Source organism: Fringilla coelebs (assembly GCF_963513975.1).
Source record: "Fringilla coelebs genome assembly, chromosome: 8".
Taxonomy (NCBI): Eukaryota; Metazoa; Chordata; class Aves; order Passeriformes; family Fringillidae; genus Fringilla; species Fringilla coelebs.
Window position 1 is genome coordinate 1,921,446 of NC_140066.1, and position 19,971 is coordinate 1,941,416.

The following is a 19,971-nucleotide window of genomic DNA, read 5'->3' on the forward strand; positions in this document are numbered from 1 at the left end:
CTGGTTTGTTGTTGCCCGGTCACGTGCCGCGGTCACGTGCGGCGGCGCTGCCCGCGGCGGGCGGGGGGGGCCGGGCGCGAGGGGGGCGGCGGCTGCGGCGGCGCCAAGATGGCGGACGGGGACGCTGCGCCGCTCCGCCCGCGCGGCCCCGCCGGCCCCGGCAGCGACAGCGCCGAGCCCGCGGCCAAGCGGCACCGCCGCGGATCGGGGAGCGCCGCGCCCGCTCCGCGCCCCGACCGCGCCGCGGGGCCGCCGCCCGCGCCCGCCGCCGCCGCGCCCGCGGAGCCGCCGGGGGAGGCGGCGGCCGCGGCGGCCGATGGCGGCCGGGCGGAGCGGGAGGACGGCGGCGAGGCGGCGGCGGCGCGGAGCGGCGCGGACGGCGGGGCCGGGCTGCGGGGCCTGCCCCGGGCGGAGCCGCCTCCGCGGCGGGACCAGGGGGAGGGCGCGGAGGCGGCGCCCGGCGAAGACGCGGCGGAGGCGGCCCCGGGCTGCGGGCGGGCGCAGTGTTCGAACGGGGCGGCCGCGGTGCCGGCCCCGCATCCCGGTGAGGACCGACCCCTCCCTTCTCCCGTCCCTCCCTCCCTCCCCTCCTCCGCCGCTCCCTCCTCCCCGGGTGTCGCACGGGGCGCGGTGTCCCCGCGGGCGCGGGGAGCGCTGCGGGCCCGTTCCCGCACACGGAGCCGACGCCGGGGCTGCGGCCGCCGCTCCGCCGGCCGGGGCAGCTCCGGGCCCGGCCCCCAAGGCCTTGTGCCGCACGGGGACAGCGGGCCGGCTTCAGCCCCGAGAGCCTTGATTCTGCTGTGTTGTTGGCAACAAGTCATTAAAAATGAAAAATGATCAGCCCGGTTTCCTTTTCATAATCTCTGCCGTGTTAGTTATTTTATTTTTGGTCCTTAGAAACTTGCACATAGGTTCAGGAGCAGCAGTCTTGACTAGTTCTTTAAAGAACTGCAAGTGACAGTCTTGGCTAAGGTTTGAGTGACCGCAGCACAAAACTGGACTATAATCTTTCTAAATTCTTTCAGATCATATTTGAAGTGTACTGGTGGGCAGCATCACTGTGAAAGTACCTCACAGTACAAACTGATCAGGTTTGAGTTGTGTTTTGTTGGAGTTGTTAATTTTTGCTTTTTTTAAAGCAGTGTTTTGGAAAGATTTCTTAAAACATACCAGACACTGCATTCTGCTAGTACAGTCTTTACATATTATCTTGAAATGCAGTTAAAGATACTTTAGCTGTTGAGTAAAACTCTACAGAAACTTTGTCTGTGCAAAAGCAGTCCAAAAGGAACAGGTGTAGAATAAACCCGGATCAGCCTCAGTATTAAACACTCCATTGGAGCAGCTCAGAGCAAAGCCAGTGATCTCTTACCAGTGCCTTTTGCTGAGGTCCCCCCCGAGCCTCAGGCGTGTTTTGCTGTGTCTGGTTTAGTTCTGGCCAGCATTACCCCCTCTGTCCTTTGAGGAAAACTCAGGGAGTGTTACAGTTAAAACTGTTACTTTGTCCTGCTTGTATCTGTCACTGTTTCCTAAATCCAGGCTCTGTGGTCTGTGTGTGAGGAGCCTTTCACAATGTAAGCTTTGCTGCTTGATACAGAAGCCACGAAGGTTTCTCAAGTTAAACTTGCACCTTGCAGTTACTGATGTGTACTAATGCACTTTTTCCTTCTCCAAAATTCTCAGTATCTCCACTGACTTCATACATAATGAGATGGAACTGAAATGCTGTAAATAAATAGATTAATAATAGTAATGTGTGTGAGCTCCTGTGGCTTCAGAAGACCAAGACAGCAAGAACCAACAACAAATTTCTGTCATTGACCTCCTTCTTTTCTAATCAGAAATATTTATGCCAACAAGGAGAAGGACTTGAAGAAGAATACAACCTCTGAATAAAAAATGATGGTGTTTTGTGGTGTTGTTTTTTTGAGAATCAAGTGGAATAATGAAAAAATAGTGCAGGGGCTTCTTCAGTTCTTCAGATAAGAGACTGAGAACTACGTTAGTGATTCTTTGCTTTATAGAGCACAACTGAAATTTGTTCTTTGTTCATATCTTAGATTTTCATCAACTGAATCTACAGGTGCTGAGGCTATTTCTGCTAAAGCCAGTAAAAAAGGTTGAGTAGTCTAAGTTCTCATAAGCTGCTCAGGTTGGAATGTAGATTTCCCCTTCAGTGTGAGCTCAGTGACACAAGTGCCTTGTTGTGCCCTGGGCTCGTTCACTGAGCTCTGAGATGGAGTTAGATTGAGTTTCTCTGGCTCAAGGCCACGGGCTCAGCTGAGGTGACTGGCACCAGAGCCAGCTGCAGGGGCAAAGGCATGAGAGAAACTTAGTGAAGGTGGTTCAGGGGAGCACCTTGTGTGTCACAACTGAAACATCATAAATTGTCTATGTGGTCAGCAAATACAGCTGAGCTGCGAGGTAACACCCCCACCAAATCCTGTGATTCCTTGTAGCAAATGTGCACTTGGGGGTTTCTTTCAAAATGCTGTTCAAGTGCTCTTAAAACCTAGTCAAAGATCTGTCTGCAATGGTGACATGTGTTCATTTCACCCAGTTTTTCAATGAGCTGAATGCAGTGAGAATTGTAAGGGAAAGACATTTTTAATGATACTTTTAAAAGATTTGGATTTTTTCTATGGTGAAATAGTGAAATATCCATAATGCCCAACACTTCAGAAAGTGAGATTTCACCAAGGTCAGCATGCAGTCCCCCTGAAGCCCAGCATTGAGGTAGCAAACCCTGCAGTAAATCTACCAGCAGCTTGGAAGTATATCTATAAATGTAACGAAAAATAGACATTTTCTGTGCCTAAGTGACAAAACTGCCAACTGAGAGTGAGATTTTTGGTTTTGTGACCTGTTTGAAGATACCCTGTGCCCTTGGGCTGGAGTGTAACCCCCTGCCCGTGCTGTCTTGCAGATAACTTCCTCCTCAGCGATGAAATCATGGCCAATGGCTTTCACTCCTGTGACAGTGATGAAGAAGACAGAGCCTCACATGCAAGCTCCAGTGACTGGACCCCAAGACCACGCATAGGTAGAAGCCTGGAGCATCTTCTTGGATGCTCTTTGCCTTTGAACAGTCACTTCATCCTCCCCAGTTAATCCTCCTGGTTTTTTCTGTTGCAAAAATATTGTCAGTTAGTGCTTCTGAACAGCTTAGAGGTGTTGGCTGTATTCTGTATGTTATTTAAGAGTTTAAAAATTAACCCCTTGAAACTTGTTGTATTTTGAATAAAATTGTCAATGTCTTATTTTTTCTTGAATAGAAATCCTGCCACAATCCCTATTAAAAGCACACACACAGGTTCACTAAATTAGCCTAATTTATGGCATATTTCTATAGCCTGCCTACTTAGTGGTATTCTTTATGGGACAAGATGATCCCTGTATGATTTTAGGACAGTGAGCCCTCATCTCAAGTGTTTTTGGAAAGACTGATTTAATGGCTTGAGGAGGTAATGTCTGAAATAAATGGTGTTAGATGACCAAAAACCAACAAAAATCCATTGATTTCTGGGCTCTATGTGTCTGTTTAGAGTGATGGTTTATAATACCACTGGAAAGTATATGCATATTTGTTGTTTGTTTGGTTTTGTTTGTTTTCAGCTTATTCCTGTAAATACCAAATGTTGGGAAAGTACAGATGGAGGCACATTGTGAATATCCCATTGTACCTCTAAAAGAGGTTAATTTTGCTGCAAACTGGCATTTTTACTTGACTTTCTATGAAATCCTTCAAGGGTTAACATAAAATAATGATAAATAACTAAAATGCCCAGCTCTCACTTCAGAGTTTAGACCAGAATACAGGGGGTTTGATGAATGGAGCATTAAATTCGATTCGTGAAACTGTACTAGCAAGCATTAATAAATGGAACAATAACCATGATCTCTGCAGTACCTGACTCTGTTTTAAATATCTGTATTTTTTAATTTTCTTAGGTCCCTACACCTTTGTTCAGCAGCATCTCATGCTAGGTACAGACCCACGGACGATTCTGAAGGACCTGCTACCAGAAACCATCCCCCCACCTGAACTGGATGACATGACTCTGTGGCAAATCGTGATAAACATCCTGTCAGAGCCACCAAAGAGGAAGAAGAGGAAAGATATTAACACCATTGATGATGCTGTGAAACTTTTGCAGGAGTGCAAGAAGATCATGGTCTTGACTGGAGCTGGGGTAGGTGTTGCTGCAGCGTGGGGGTGAGAATGTGGAGCCAGGTTTGTTCAGTGCTTCAGCACAGCATGCAGGGATGGGAGCCAGTCACTGTGCTGGGGGAAGAGTCCAGCCACTGCAAGGACTGCAGCTTCCACTGGAGATCACACCATCTCTCTTCTCACAACAAATATTCTTAGACATAGAAATTTGTAAACAGCTGCTCCCATGCAAAACAGTTACACAATAAGAACACTTAACGTGTCCACAACTTTTTCTGTCCTAGTCTTCAGACAAAGGGGATGGCTTTTGTAAACAAAATCCCAGTGGATCTCTTAAAATCCCAGATGGAGCTTGAGGGACTAGAAGAACAGGATTAGAAAAGAAAAGAGTTGGTGGGCAGAGGAGGAGCATGATCATAGGGACAGTTTGATCAGATTTCAGCAGACTGAATGTTACTTTCAGCACATGGTGCTCTGTGATGGTGATAAAGTTACTCCCTGTTTGACTAAAGAACATTTCTGAACTGCTGCACATTTGCAGCTCTGTACCTGTGCACCAGATCGTTTCTTGCTTCTGTTGTTCACACACAGATGGTGTGACACGACTCAGAGCAGATGAGTAATTCAAATCAGCTTTTACAAGAGCACTGCTACTCCCAATCTTGCTCTTTCCATACTTGCATACACCTGTTTCTCCTCCTCTTCCCATGCTATTTTGGGGTAGTCTGAGACAATGATTTCAGTCCTTAATGGCTACTACAATGCTTTGATAAGCAATGTTTATCAACAAACAACTTATACCAAAAGGGGTTTATTCTTCAGAAGTAAGAATGTATATTTTTTAAAAGCAAGACTGTTACTGTGTTAGCATGTAAAAAAATTTAAAATATCAACCACTATATCTAAACTGAGTTGGCAGAGCAGTGAACAATTAATAATTAAATTTAATGCAATAATGCTCCAAATTTTTGTTCACATCTTACAAAACTTCCAGTGGTAAAAGCAAGATCTGGTATCCTGTTACTACCTGTGCAGACTGTACTAAAGGGATTTTTGTCCACTTGTCAAATTTTGTTTCTGTGCTGTTTCTCCTGATTGTGATTTGGGAATTGTTAAATTGGACAAAAAAAAAAAAAGAAAAAGAAAGAGAAGAAAAATAAATACAGAGAACCCAGGCTGGTTTTGTTCTTAATGTTTCTGAGCACTGAGCATACAGAAATGTGGTTTCCCAGAGCAATGCTTTATGGGCCAATATGTAGTTTTACTTACTTCAGATTGCACAAATATATTTCAGGTGTCAGTGTCTTGTGGAATACCTGACTTTAGATCCAGAGATGGCATCTATGCACGCCTTGCTGTAGACTTCCCAGACCTTCCAGATCCTCAAGCAATGTTTGATATAGAATACTTCAGAAAGGATCCCAGGCCCTTTTTTAAGTTTGCAAAGGTATGATTTTCCAACAGTTCTTGTCTTGGTCAGTAAAGGCAGATGACAATATTAAAATGCATAACTCAGATAAAAACTAGAAACTGTTCAGCAACATTCTCTCTCTTTTTAAAGTTTATTTTACTGTTCCTGTTGTAAGTTCATGATATAAACAACCATTTCAGATGGTTGAAAATATCTCAGTGATGTTAAACAGTATCAAAAGCAGTGATGATGTCTCTTAGACAAGAAGGAATTGTAGAAACTGTAGACATATGGAGAAACAAACAACAACAAAAAATCCAAACCCAATTGCATTTAGTCTTCAGTTTCCTTGGGACCAAAAAGAAATCAAACCCAAGACATAAGAATTTCTACAGGACCAGTAAGGACTTGTGAAGATCAGTCACCACTTGTGCTCATTCTTTCTTTCATTTGCTCACAATTCACACTACTGGTCTGTCCTGTTACAAAGACTGGAAAAGAAAACCCAATGCATTCTTTTTCCACTTGGCTTTCTCTGAAAGCCTCCTATCCAGATACTAACAAATTTTGATGCTCATTAGTATGCTTGGTTCCTTTGGGTTTTAATATTAAAAAAACACTACCCCCACAAACAAAAACCCACCCCAAACCAAAAAACGCCACAGCAGGCAAACAAATCGACTTACTTGAAACCTGTCTACACACAGGTTTTACCAGAAAAGTCCAAATCTAATTTTGCTGATACTTTTTACTTTTCTGCTTTTTCACTCCTCCTCCTCCTTTTCTGTCCATCCAAATACATGTTTTTAGTAACAAATGTTGAGGTCACTTGACACTTAACAAAGGAGAGAAAGCTTTTCTATTTCATAATTCTCAAAACCAGAAAAAGATCTGAACATTGCTTTTGTGCTGTGTAGAAGCAAAGTCCCAGCTTGCAGGGAGCAGTTCCTGAGCAGGCTGAGGAGCTGAGCAGTGGGAGGAGGAGCTGGATGCCAGGGCAGGGCAAGGGGCTCTGGGATGGCTGGGGACAGTGCCCAGCTCAGGTAAACTCTGTATCCACTTCCACTGTCTAATGTGCTTCTGAATTCCCCAGGAAATCTACCCAGGACAGTTCCAGCCATCTCTGTGTCACAAGTTCATCGCTTTGATGGATAAAGAGGGAAAACTCCTTCGCAACTACACTCAGAACATAGACACACTGGAGCAGGTGGCAGGGATCCAAAGGATAATCCAGTGTCATGGTTAGTGGGTTTAGTTTCACTTCTTTTCCCTGTGGGGATTCTTACTGGTGCATGTGACAAGGTAATCACTGTTGGAATTAAACTTTCTTTCCTTGAATTCCTGTCTCTTGCCAACAAATAATTTGATTTTTAAATGCTGAAGTTTTGTTTTAGACAGCTTACATATTTAAATCAGAAGTGTTTCAAGTAGAAATAACTCCTTTCAGGAATTGAGCTTGATGAAGGGTCTTTGTATCAGTGAAGATCCACACCCTGTTGGCACTAGCTTAGACTGTAACTTCTAAAATGCATTTGGTGCTTCTTGATCTGTGTGACAACATAACATGGAAAGCAGTCTTGCCAGAGATCCCTCTCACTGCCCATCCCATTCCTCCTATGGAATGGGAGTCTGGCTGTTATCTGACTCTTTACTTAGGTTGTATTCCACTGAAATCTGAAAATATCCTGACACTTCAGTGACTCCACCTCATGTATAAAACATTGAGCATTAATCACCAGTTCGGTTGAACTGAAGATCATCTTGTTACACCTTCAGTGTCATACAGATTCTGTAATTAGGAGGCCTAATTAAGTGGAATTGCTTTAATTGCCTGATACGCTTTCCGTTTCCAAGGGCTTGCATATGTCAAGCTGAAAGTCCAAGGATTAATTTTCAAGAAAAATATTCAGAAAATTAGTTCTTAAATGCATATTTGGATCATTTAGTAAACTTCAGACACGTAAATCATCTAAAAGCAGCGCTGGCATGTTTGTAAGGCCCATCCATGTAGTTGCACCTTTGCCAGGGGCCAGACTCTGGTGCTTTCCATACCTTCAAAACTCAGTGCCAGATCCGTGGGGCTGGATTCTCCAGGCAGAGCAAGCACAGAGCTCTGAACGGGGCCCAGGCAGCACACAGCAGCTCTGCCAGTCAGCTCCCCAGCCCAGGGCTGGTTCCCATCTGTGCTTAGTGTGTCACACGTTTTCTTTTGGCTGGCATTTCATCTGAGGCATTTATCACAAGCCTCTCACCTGGCTGGGTTTTTGCACATCACTGCTGTGCTCAAGCTCCCCGTTTTTCCAGTTGCACACTGCAGGGATGGATCACAGACCATCTTTGGTGTATGTCCTGTATAAGGTGATTCTGAATGACACAGATGCTTTAAAAGCATGTGCACTCGGAGATTTTGAGGCCTTTAGAAATTAGCAAAGGTTGTTTTGAGCCCATCAAGCTTTATCTGGCCTACAGCTGCTGCTCTTTAACAAATGGTTGTTGCCTAATGATGGTGGCTGGAGAGAAACCAAAACTCTTCTGTGGGGGCTCACATTGCTGTCCCTATTCTGCTTTTTCCTGTGGCTGGGGCAATGAGTTAATCATGAGCAGTTAACAAAGAACCTTGCAGTGATTTGGGGAGTTCTAATGTGAACCTTGAGCCCCAGCTGTGACTGAAGACCTACAGTACAGTTCCTCCTATGAGAACTGTGCTGTCTGAGATGCATTCTGCTGTATTTTAAATGGCTCTTGCATCCAACCCATGCATCTGGAATTAGATTGTACTCCTTGGCATTTCTGGAGCTGAGTGGACAGAGGCCATGGCCTGGGAATGGCTCATGCATGGGCACCAAACTTCTGCTGGTGAAAAATAACTCACATATGGAGTTGCAGAGGAATGCAGCAGATGCCTCTGAGTTGGGCCTGTGAGCCTGACAGCCATCCCTAACGTGCTCTGTGAAGCTCTGAATTATTACAATCAGCTCATCAGAATGAGCAAATGACTGTCACACCTCCCATAGTCCTTGGAAGCCCTCGTGCTGGGGGAGGTGCAGTGCTGAGCAAGGTGTCAGAAGCTGTGCAGTTTGCAGGCCTGCAGTGATCAGCAGAGCTGAGCTGCCAGTTGCTCATAAATGATCTGCTCCAGGTTTTTCTGTGCTTTCACTCTCTTTGTCTTACCCAGATACAATGCCCTGAAAGCATATTGTCTTTGCTAGTGCATTTCCTCAGTTATTCTGTGCTCTGTGTGTGGAGTTGCTGTGGTTCCTGTGCTGCTGATGCTGTTTGCAGCACCACTGTTGTGTAACAAGAAGGGCACTTTCTATTCTCTGCTCCTTGTCTGTGCTTGCACAAGTCAGGGGAATGAGAGGACACAGAATCATTTGTGTTGACATGCATGTGGTACATGGCTACTCCTAAAACAAGATTTCTGCTGACTAACACCTACAACAACAGCAACTTCTAGTATTACAAAGATCTTCTCTTAATTTTACAGTACCTTTTTTTAATGCCTGATTTCTGCAACATAACAGCCTTTTTGTCAAAACAGCTTGGGCATAAGACCAAATCTGAATGACTAAAAATCCTGATGCTACCATACGGGTTTTTCCCCTCAGGTTCCTTTGCAACAGCTTCCTGCCTGATCTGTAAATACAAAGTTGATTGTGAAGTTGTTCGAGGAGATATTTTCAATCAGGTAAAAAAAATCTACTTTAACTCACTGCAGCTTTCTAATAAGTAATTATCTCAAAAACACCTCACACCAAACCCTGAACCATCATACTGGGATTGCTTACAAGATCTGCTTTTAAAAGCCTCCATATCTCTGCATTTGTTTCAAAGAGTGCCTCTCTGTATTTTAGCATTTCCTCTGGTATTCAGAAGTATGCTCAAATACCGTCCTGCAAAAATTAGGGAATGGCAAAAATCAGAACAAAACCTTGAGAGTTCATTTTTAATGGCTCCTCTAAAAAAAGCAGAGGTTAAATGGTAAGCAGGAAGTTGGATTTATACCTAGCTTGTGTTGATCTGAATTTAGAGTCACACTGAGAAAGCATTCTTTGCCTTTTATAACACTGATGCTCTTTGAGCATTTTCCTGTATTAAACATGTGTTTCAAAGAGCAGCTGATGGAGAAAGTGCTAAGCACAGAGCAGGCTAGAGCAAGGATGCACTGGGGTGTTGGTGTTCCTGGGATTCCTGAACCCCCCATGCCTGGCTGTCACTTGGCACCAAGGCAGGGCTTGGTTCTGCTCTGTCAGAGCAGAGGAACCTTTGATCTGGAGAGACCCTCTCTGCCTTTGCTCTTCTTCCCCTTCTTTTGAAGGAACAGAGGTGATGATTCTGTGATCAGAAAGATCTTGTTCATGCAAATGAAAGGGGACTCTTTCTGCAGGCTCATTGGTTTTGTTGATAAATGCTTCAGAGTCCACAGTTGCAACTTTAGATGAGAAACATGGAAGGGATGTAAATCCTTCAGGCATTGCATTTGAAATGGAATTCAGTGAAAGCCTTTCAGAAGAGATGTTTGTGTTAAAGCTTTAAGAAATGGGAATCTCAAAAGCCTGAAGCCTTGTAACACTGAATTACTGAATGGGAAATTTGGTTTACTCTGCTATTAAGAATAGTATTTTTAAGAACATCCTACAGATATTTTTTGCTCCTTTACCTCCAGAGCCAGCTGGCTAGAGCTAGATTTTCTCTTTCTAATATATAAAGATCTGAGGGGAAAGTTCAAGACTCATTCTAGCCATCCAATCCTTTTTGGGGAATCCTTTAGTTGGTTTTCCTTGACTATGGGATTATTGAGTGCTTTCTTGCTTGGGTGCAGGGTGAAGGTTTCCACCACACCAGTTCCTAGCTCTGTGCCAAATTGCTTCTTATCCCACAGAGCATCCATGCCAAAAGGCTTTTCTTTGTTCAAACACTTTAATTTTTGGAAAAGATCATTTGACACTAGAGGAAGGCCTTCTATTTGGGATATTTTCTAATTTGGAGAGTATTGTCCCACTGCAGGCATCCATAAAATTAATTCTTTCATTTAAACTTTCAACATTCTATATTATTTTTTCTGCAGCTGTTCTCTGTATAGTAGGGACTTGTTATGCATTTAAATGTCAGTTTTCAGGTAATTTTCTATTCCAATAGGTAATGTAGGAATCTTTACACCTTTATAGCTCTAATTTGTAGCTTGTGATGATTTCCATATGACTGCAGCTCCTTGGATTTATTGTGAAGTCTTATATTTTAACACTACACCTGAAAAGACTTGAACTATTAGAAGGAAATTGCTCAGTATTGTCTGTAGATCTATCACTCACCTTCTTGCTGTTCTTCTCTCTTTAAAAGTCTTCAGATAGGAAAGAGTTGAAAGAGGTCCCAAAGATCAGAAAACTCCCTGGCTCAGGAAAAAAGGGAATCTCCTTCTCCCCAAATCTAACTAGTGGCCACTTTTGTTAGTGAAGTAGGATTCTCCTCTATTGCTGGAGGAATTAGAAAAGTTTAAAATGGAGACCAAGCAAGTTCTGGCCTCTGTTCTTGTCCTGGATGCTCTCAGCCAGCTGCCTGCCACAGTGCCCTGTAGCTTTGTGCGTGCAACACATGTAACCTTTTGGAGGAGAAACTGCAGCTAAAGCTCTACAAAAGACTCTTGGGTTACGACAGGGTTTGTATCAGATCCTCAACTGGAACCTGACAGAGAAATCTCAGTTTTTGTTCAGATTAAACTATGAAAAATCCATTCCTGTCAAATGGGAGGTGTGCTCAGTTGGTGTTGAGCATGACTGCTGGACTTTGGCTTGTGCTATGGACCTGCCTGGTTTCTCCCTCTTTATTCCTGCTGTAGCTTTATTTCCCTGAGCAGTTGCTGCAGGCAGCAGGAAGAAGTGTAGTTACCTGTATATCCACAGAACAATGAAATGAGAAAATATCACTGAAACTTCCCTGGCTCTCCCAAAATAAGTGCCTGTGACACATGTGGGTGTTTCAGAGGGCAGCTGTGACACACGTGGGTGTTTCAGAGGGCAGCCCTGGGGCTGTGACACATGTGGGTGTCTCAGAGGGCAGCTGTGGGTGTTTCAGAGGGCAGCATGTGGGTGTTTCAGAGGGCAGCCCTGGGGCTGTGACACACGTGGGTGTCTCAGAGGGCAGCCCTGGGGCTGTGACACACGTGGGTGTCTCAGAGGGCAGCCTGCAGGCAGTAACAGGCTGCTGTGTGCAGGTGGTGCCCCGCTGTCCCCGCTGTCCCCCCGAGGAGCCGCTGGCCATCATGAAGCCGGACATTGTGTTCTTTGGGGAGAACCTGCCTGAGCAGTTCCACCGTGCCATGAAGTACGACAAAAATGAAGTGGATCTCCTCATTGTCATTGGGTCTTCACTCAAAGTAAGACCAGTAGCATTGATCCCAAGTAAGTGACTGTCTCTGGTAATACTTTCTTTACAAATTTTGGATTAGAAGTGGGATTCTCGGTGAAGAAACTCCAAGCTCTTAGAAACACCTTTGGCTCAATTCAGTGAGCACCACTGAATTGTAAGACTAAAGCTGCTTGCCTATGTAAAGCTGAAATGCAAAATTGAGAAAGTAACAAATTCTAAATGCTTTTTCTACACTCTAGGTAAATCTCAAGGTAATGAAATTATTATCTGAAAAACTGCTCTCTTAAACCTGAATGGCTCAGTTCTAAAATTCATTTCTCTCCGTGCTTGCAATATGCTCTAGAAAGGCTTGAAGCCTTTAGAAAGGAAGCATCTCAAAAGCAGCAGATCCCTCATGTGCACTTAAGTACATAAAACAAATGCACAAAACCAACATAATTTGAATATATTACAGTACTAATTTTAATCTTTTCAATACTGCTGTATATTCAATATTGCTGTATACTGTAGCCAGTATGTCTGTGCATGTGTTTCTCAGTGATTGAGAAATGCTTTTAACTGGAAAAAATGGGGGGAAAACACCCATCTAAGCAGGCTACAGTAGGCACAGCACCTCCAACTGCCATTGTTAAACTTGGGGCTGGCTTGCCTTCTTCCTGACCTGGCTGGTTTTGTCTTGTTTCAGTTGAAGGCACGAAGAGAAGCCTGAGCTTTCTCAGTAGGTCTCTGCTGGAAGTAAAACCCAGGTGACTACCTTTGAATTCTCTTTTCCATCCATAGGTTCCATCCCCCATGAAGTGCCTCAGATCTTAATTAATAGGGAACCTTTGCCTCATCTACACTTTGACGTGGAGCTTCTCGGAGACTGTGACGTTATTATTAATGAGTTGTGTCAGAGGTTGGGTAGCGAATACACAAAACTTTGCTACAACTCGCTCAAACTTTCCGAGATCACGGAGAAGCCTCCGCGGCCGCACAAGGAGCTGGAAGCGCTCTCGGCTGAGCTCCCACCGACCCCCCTGAACATTTCAGAAGGCTCCAGTTCACCGGGAAGGATGAGCCCGCCCGATACTGCCGTGGTGTCACAACACCCAGCTGAATGTAAGCTAGAAAACTGTGAGCCTGCCTCTGAGACTAAAGGGACCTGCTCAGAGGAGACGCTTCAGGACACACAGGTGTCCTCTGAAAACCCTGAAAATCCTGCTAGTGAGCTAATGAACTCTGAAACAATGAAGGAAAATGGATCTAATGATGGAGAAAATAAAGAAAAGAGTGAAATATTGAAGAAGTGTTGGGTAAACAGATCGGCAAAAGAACAGATTAGCAAAAGGCTGGATGGTAAGTGTTAATGGTTTTCAGTATTTTGCTTCCTTTTGGCTGATATATTTATGCTAGACTTACTTTAAAGTGATAAGTTACTCTTGAGGCAATCAGTGGGTTTTGGTGGCTATTTTTGTTCAGACAAGTGTCTACATAACTCTCATTGAACCATTTATTTCTTTTGGAGAAGCCAGTAGGAAATATTTTTTGTATTTCACAATAGGTTTAAAAATCTCTGATTACATCCTCACCTAAAAGATCAAAGTTTAGGAGGCTGAAGGTAGGTATCAAAAACTAAATCACTTTGTAACATTTTCAAATGCATTTTCAGAAAAGTTAGTTTGATCCCGAGGTGTTCAGAAGCTGGTCACAGTAGAGCATGATCTGGTATTGCAGTAGAGCTGGAAGACAAAGTAATGACAGGACTTAAAAATCTCATAGCTGGAGTAAGGCACGTTTTTAAGGAAGTTTAGACTTTGCAAGGAAGCCCTCCAGTGTGCAGTCTTGTAACTGATGTGAGGAGTCAGGAATTAAAGTGCAATTTTCTTAAGGAAAGGCTGGGTTTAGACTTTGTCTGATACTCCATGCAGGAGCTCCTGTTCTGTCATAGGTAGAGGAAGTCTAGCTGGGAATGTGTTCCCATAAAACAGCTGCTGAACACCCAGCATAAATTCTCTTTGGTGTCAGAGGGACGGGGAGGAGGAACACGGAGCTTTCCAGCGAAGCATTTCTTCTGTCCTTCGTATTAAAAACACGTACATGGGCATAAACGCATTTCATGCCATTAATTTGTCAGTTAAGAGCGACTGCTGACAACAGATCTCTGCAGGTACCTTCTAAGCACTCCCAGCAGTTACTTCAGCGTGTCCCTGAGCGTTCCCATTCTGTTGCAGGTACCCAGTATCTGTTCCTGCCACCCAACCGTTACATCTTCCACGGTGCCGAGGTGTACTCGGACTCTGAGGACGATATCATCTCTTCCAGCTCCTGCGGCAGCAGCAGCGAGAGCGGCTCGTGCCGCAGCCAGAGCTTAGATGTGGAGGATGAGAGTGAGATGGAGGAGTTTTACAATGGCATAGAGGATGAGGATGCTCCCGAGCGGGAAGAGGAGCCTGGATTCGGGGAGGATGGAGCCGAGCAGGAGGAATTGGCAGCTGAGGAATCGGCTGAGACGAACGAAGCCGCAGGGACGGAACAGCCGAGCAAGGCGCTGTAAAGTGATCGCTGACTGGTTACAGGAACTTCCCACCAGCATTAGGAGCTTTGGCATGCCAGAATGAATGTTTACGTCTGAATTTAGAGCAACAAAACCATAAGGATGTAGTGTTTATAAATAACTAAAACAGATTTTCATGCTTAGTTTTTTACCTTTTTCAATAAAAATCTATTACTGCGCACTCAACACTAACTCATCTTTTTTTTAAGGTACTAGGATTATCTAAACAACTGTCACTATGTTCACTTTTAAGTTCATCTGTCTGATCAGGCATCCATGTATATAATACATATTTTTGCTTAATAAATTTCAGCTTATATTATTTTTAAACAGTTTTGAAAAAGCCATTGGAATGTTAAACTAATATAAAGGGAACAGCTAATTTAGACCAAAGAATGGTATTTTCACACCTCTTGCTTTGTAACACTTTGGTTTATTTAAAAATCTTCTTACGCTTCTGCTAAACCTTTCATTCACGCCTAGTCTGTCATTAAACACTGGCATTTTCTAAGACCTCCTGTGGCAGCTAATTTTTTTTTGCTTTAACAGTTCCTTTATATGTTTGAGACAAACTTAATTGCAAGCAGATAGCGAGATGGAAACAAGACAGCTGCACTTGAGGAATCCAATGGTTTTTAGATTGATCAAGAAGTGCTGTGGAAACGCTGAGGTTGCTGAGTGTATGACTTCCATGGACACAGAGCGTTGTTGACATTGGCTCCCTAGCAGTGAGAACGCAGCATTTTAAACAGAAAGGATTCCCCCCAGTCAGAGGCTGGCACGCTGGATGCAGCGGTCACATCTAGAGCAGCTTGCTTTATAAACAGCAGCTGAGGAATTGCTAAGGCTCCATGTGGAAGCAGAGTTGAGAAGAGAGTTCCTCCCAGCGTGAGAAGGCGCAGAAATGAAGCTCTTCCTCTGTGCTCGCTGATGCACCGAGGCCAGGAGAGACTGACTGCAGTGGTGGGAGCCTTTGTTCATGCTGCCAGGGAGCTCCACGTGGATTCACTCCTGCTGGCCTGAGGTCAGACTGAGCTGGGAAACCTCCTCCGGCCGCCAGCTCCACCCTGGACACCACAGCAAAGCGGCTTCTCCCACTCTGCTCTCAAGTGCGAGGCTGCCTTAAAACTGGATGTTGCAAATGTTCAAGTGCAGATTGTTTCCAAGCCTTTAGAACTATTTTGTACAATTGCACAGTGCAGTAGTCAGCGAAACAGCATTTTTCTATAAACCACTTTTTCAACATTGGCCCAAATGAACTCCACGATGTAGATTATTCATATCCTTTGCTTTAATATTTATTACATTTTGGAAGATGTATAGTAGCTGTTCTTTGAACATAAAACAGCAGTTAATAAATATTTAAGAACAGCCTCCTGCATTCATCGGGAAATGTTGGCATGTCGACTCATTGTCCAAATTTAACACAGCTCTTATTTGGCTACATTAAAGAATGCAATATGTTTAGTTTTCACTTGCATGTCACAATGTATTAGTTTGTGCTATAGGAGATATTTTAAATTGAAATACTTTGTTTTAAATTATTTTTACAGTGAGGATTGGTTTCTGCTCTTTTATATTGTATATAGTGTCTTTTATGTAATCTACTGGCATATGTTTTGTAGAAGACTGTTTAAAATGACTGGCTATCTTCCTGCAACTTTTGAAATACAAAACCAGTGTTTTATACTCGTACACTCTGTTCTAAAGTCTATTAAAATTGTCATTTGATTTCTGGTTGCCATTAATTTCTAGCTGTACCTTACAAACTTACCAAAGATGCCCTGTAAAGTCAAGGTGTGCCCTGGCTCATGGAAGGCATTACTTTTGGAATGGCCTCTTTCCCCTGCCCTGGATTGTTCTGGGTTTGTCCTGTGGCTCCCTGGGGGCTGCAGCTGTGCTGAGCACACCCCAGGCAGCAACAGATCCCTTCCAGTGGGATCTGTTTAATCAGGCCCAGTTTAATCAGCTTCCCACTGTGTAACACCTCACTGTGTGGATGATCCCACTGTACTTCTGAACCTCTCAAACAAAAACTGATTTGTATTGGAAGAAAAAAAAACCAGAGGTGATAAAGCTCACACACTTGAGGCACAAAGTATTAAAAACAGACTCAGCACACAAGATGTTTTTCTGTCAGTCACTTAATACTCTGAATGACTTGAAAACATTCTTAAATAGAACAGCTGCACCTTTTTCTGCACTTAGATGAAGAAGTTCTGCATTTTGTTCTTTCTTGTGTCTTTGATAATATTATTTGAACAGAAGAGGAACCCCAAACTATCTCTCATTCCTCCATTTCACACCCTGCCCTTTCCCCACAGCAAGGTGCTGTCTTTCAAGAGAATTTCAGATGGTGATGAGGCAAATGGTGGGCATGAGAAAACATCTGCTATCACAGCTTTTTGTTATTCCAAAGCAGTTAGCACCTTGCATGAAATTTGGAAGCCTGGCAGAGCATGTCCAAGTCCAGCTGTAATTTGTACAATCCCAAAAGAGGAGATCACTTATTTTTTCTGGTAATTTATATAACTACCCTATGAAAGCATCATAGCCCTTAGTATTTATATTGAATAGATGCCCTGAAAAAAAAAGCAAAGTACAAGCATTTGTTTGCCATTCCCCAGCCACCTTCCAGCCTATTCTGGAACAATAATGACCTAAAAGCACATATTTAAACATCTTCTCATCACTTCTTCTTAATGGCCATGTATTTTCTATGGATCTGGCTTAAATTCAGTACATTTTTAATTAGTGTTTCTGATTATGGAAAATATATAATATTTTTAAATGCCTAATAACAAAAGGACAGACAACATCCATTTAGGAGGGCCTACAGGAACACAACATTCTAATGAAACCAGCATCCAGAATCAGACTGGAAACAAGTGAGAACAATCCAGGGGAGTACCTCAAGCTTAGTAATGTACAATTAAATACTGAACCAGAACAGCCAAAATGAAAAGCAGTTGCATTTATTTGCATGATACACTTACCTACAAAGACTGGAGAATAAAACCCAGTGCAAAAGGCTGAATTTCAGGCTAAAACAACTGGCCATGTCTAGCTAACAATGGTGCACCAAGCTAGCTGGAAATCCTCAAGAAGTCATGAAGTTGCACCCTGAGTTACTCTCTGCTGAGAGTTTCAAGAAGACACAGACTGTTAGGACTCAGTAGGAAAAGAAGAGTATTAATGATCCTGAAAATGGGGTACCAAGGGAAAAGAGTTGCTGCTGGCTGCCCCAGCATGAGCCCCAAGGCTCAGAAAAGCAGAGGCACTGAAGTAAAGCACCAGTCACTGACTGTGCAGCTCTCTGCTGTGGGACCTTGGAAAGGAGTGGGCAAATTCAGGGACAGGGCTCCCAGAGCTCCTGGAAGCCCACTTCCCTCTCCTTAGACCCTTCTGGAAGCACCTGGGCTAGCTGCAGCTGAAGAGGGTTTGTGCCTCAGATGAACCAGCAGAGCAGTTCCCAGGAGCAGCAGGGTCAGAGCAGCTCCAGCTGAGCTGCAGCTGCTTTAGCAGCCCTGCAAACCCCAGCCAGGCACTCCCAGAGCCTCCCCTGACCTGCCTGGGGGATGCTGGAGGCAGCTACACCACCACAGGTCTTTTCTTAAGGGACACAACCCCTCTGACCATGGCACTGTTACTTTCACTGGCACAGAGCAGAGAAACTCTGTTTCCCTGCAAAGCCCAGTGCCATGTGCCCTGGAGTGACAGCCAGGCTCCCTGTGAGCAGCTCCTGCACAAAGCAAACATGCACCAACTACACAGAAACACAAACTGGAAGTCCTTAGAAACAAAACACAAACACCTTCGGGTGGGATTGAGTTCTTTGGCCGTGGGTTTTTTAACTCTGTGCAATTATTATCCACCACCCTTTCCAAAGGCAGAGCCCAGCCTTGGCTGAGGGGGACCCTCCTTCCCCCCAGCAGGAGGGAGCCTGCAGGGAGCCCTGAATTCTAGAGAAGCTCCCAACACTGGGGTCCAGAGACCACCCCAGGAATGCTGAATGCCATGGAGAGCTGCCCTTAGGCCCTGGAAGCATCACCACCCTCCTGCTGCAGACTTTCAAAGTGAGCATTCCCTGGTGGGCACTGGCAGAGATCCCTGCAGGGCCTGAGCTCTGCATTAACACAGCCTGCAGGGCTATTCCTCACCCAAAGATACTGCAGGGCCTCCTTATCTCAGTTCCCTCCCCCTCTGCTTACTCCCAGTGTGGTAAGGCACCTGGCCAGGATCCCCTGCCCGTGCACAGCCTCAGACCCCTGGAGATGCTGCACCCCAGAGCCCTCAAGCACTGCTGCTGGCAGGGACTCCCACAGATCCTGCCACCAAAAATGACATTGATTACTTTTGGAATTCTTTAAAGACATGGCAGATACAACTCCCACTGGAAGCTGGTGCTCAGCTACAGTCTGCCAAGTCTGTTCCTCCTCCCAGACATGCCTGGAAAAGGGAAGGAACCTTGACTTGGGCACTCCAGCTGAAGTCTCTGTGTAACATTCATCCTTTGTGAGCAGTGAGACCTGCAGACACTCACTGCACAGGTGAGGTTTCACCACCTGCTGGTAAGAGCAGCCTGGGGCACTGGTGAGACAAAGATCCCCACCAGCACTGTACACACCAACTACACTGAAGTTACTAATTCCCAAACCTCATTTTCCTAATCTGAAACTCATGTGCCTTTGCCTGGAGAAAAATAATAATGCCAAGTGCTGTCCTGGCTAATGTAAGGGGGCTCTGATGGCACTGGTGGCACCTGCCACACCTTATTTTGCTGTTTAGCAGTCAATAGTTATGCACAAACCCAGGATAAGCAGAACTCAGGCTGCAGACCAGCAGGGCTGTAGGCAGGGTATTTCAGCAGAGTTCTAGCGTGCCTGGCATTGCCAGTGCTCCCCCCCACCCCCAGCTGCCCTGTGGTTAGAAGATAACAAATCTTTCTCATTCAACACCTCTGCAGCAGGGACAGGCAAAGGTTTGCAGTTCCCAAGTTTCAGCATTCTCACAGAAAGGCACTGGGTGTATGAGGCAGTAGCACAGAGAGAAATTATGTGTATAGGCACAAACTGGCTTCCTAACCCAGGAAAATAAACACCCTGAGGACTCAGTCACATGGTGAGGGAACTCAAGAGTACAGAAATGATGGCTGGTGGAGCCCCTTCATTGATTAACTGTGCACACAGAGCAGGCAAACACTCCAGGGCATTTCCTGGGGCTCTCAGGAGCTGTATCAATCTGGGGATAGCAGGTGACAGAAGATGCTCTCCACCTCTCAAGGTCTAGCTAGGGTTACTGAAGTCATTGCTCCAGACTTGCCCAACACAAACACAAACAGCAGATTGGAGGACCAAAACAGCAGGCTGGTAATTAGTGCACCAAACCCCACTCTGACCTGGCAAGTAAGAAATATCCACTTGGGAAGCAATGGGATCCTGACTCTTGTCAGGGGATACAAATACTTTGTTTTTCCTCTTTTATCCT

The 19,971-nt window shown here is 44.7% G+C and overlaps 1 protein-coding gene across 1 annotated transcript; it reads left to right on the plus strand.

Annotated features, from left to right (window-relative positions):
- Positions 1-108: 108 nt before the first annotated feature.
- Positions 109-16,179, plus strand: SIRT1 (sirtuin 1; the record flags this gene model as incomplete). The annotated part of the gene is made up of 9 exons (XM_084210122.1): positions 109-544; positions 2,927-3,043; positions 3,952-4,193; positions 5,466-5,618; positions 6,676-6,823; positions 9,191-9,270; positions 11,794-11,980; positions 12,729-13,286; positions 14,162-16,179. 9 exons carry the CDS (start codon positions 109-111, stop codon positions 14,482-14,484), a joined length of 2,244 nt encoding a protein of 747 aa, XP_084066248.1. The 3' UTR covers positions 14,485-16,179.
- Positions 16,180-19,971: the final 3,792 nt, after the last annotated feature.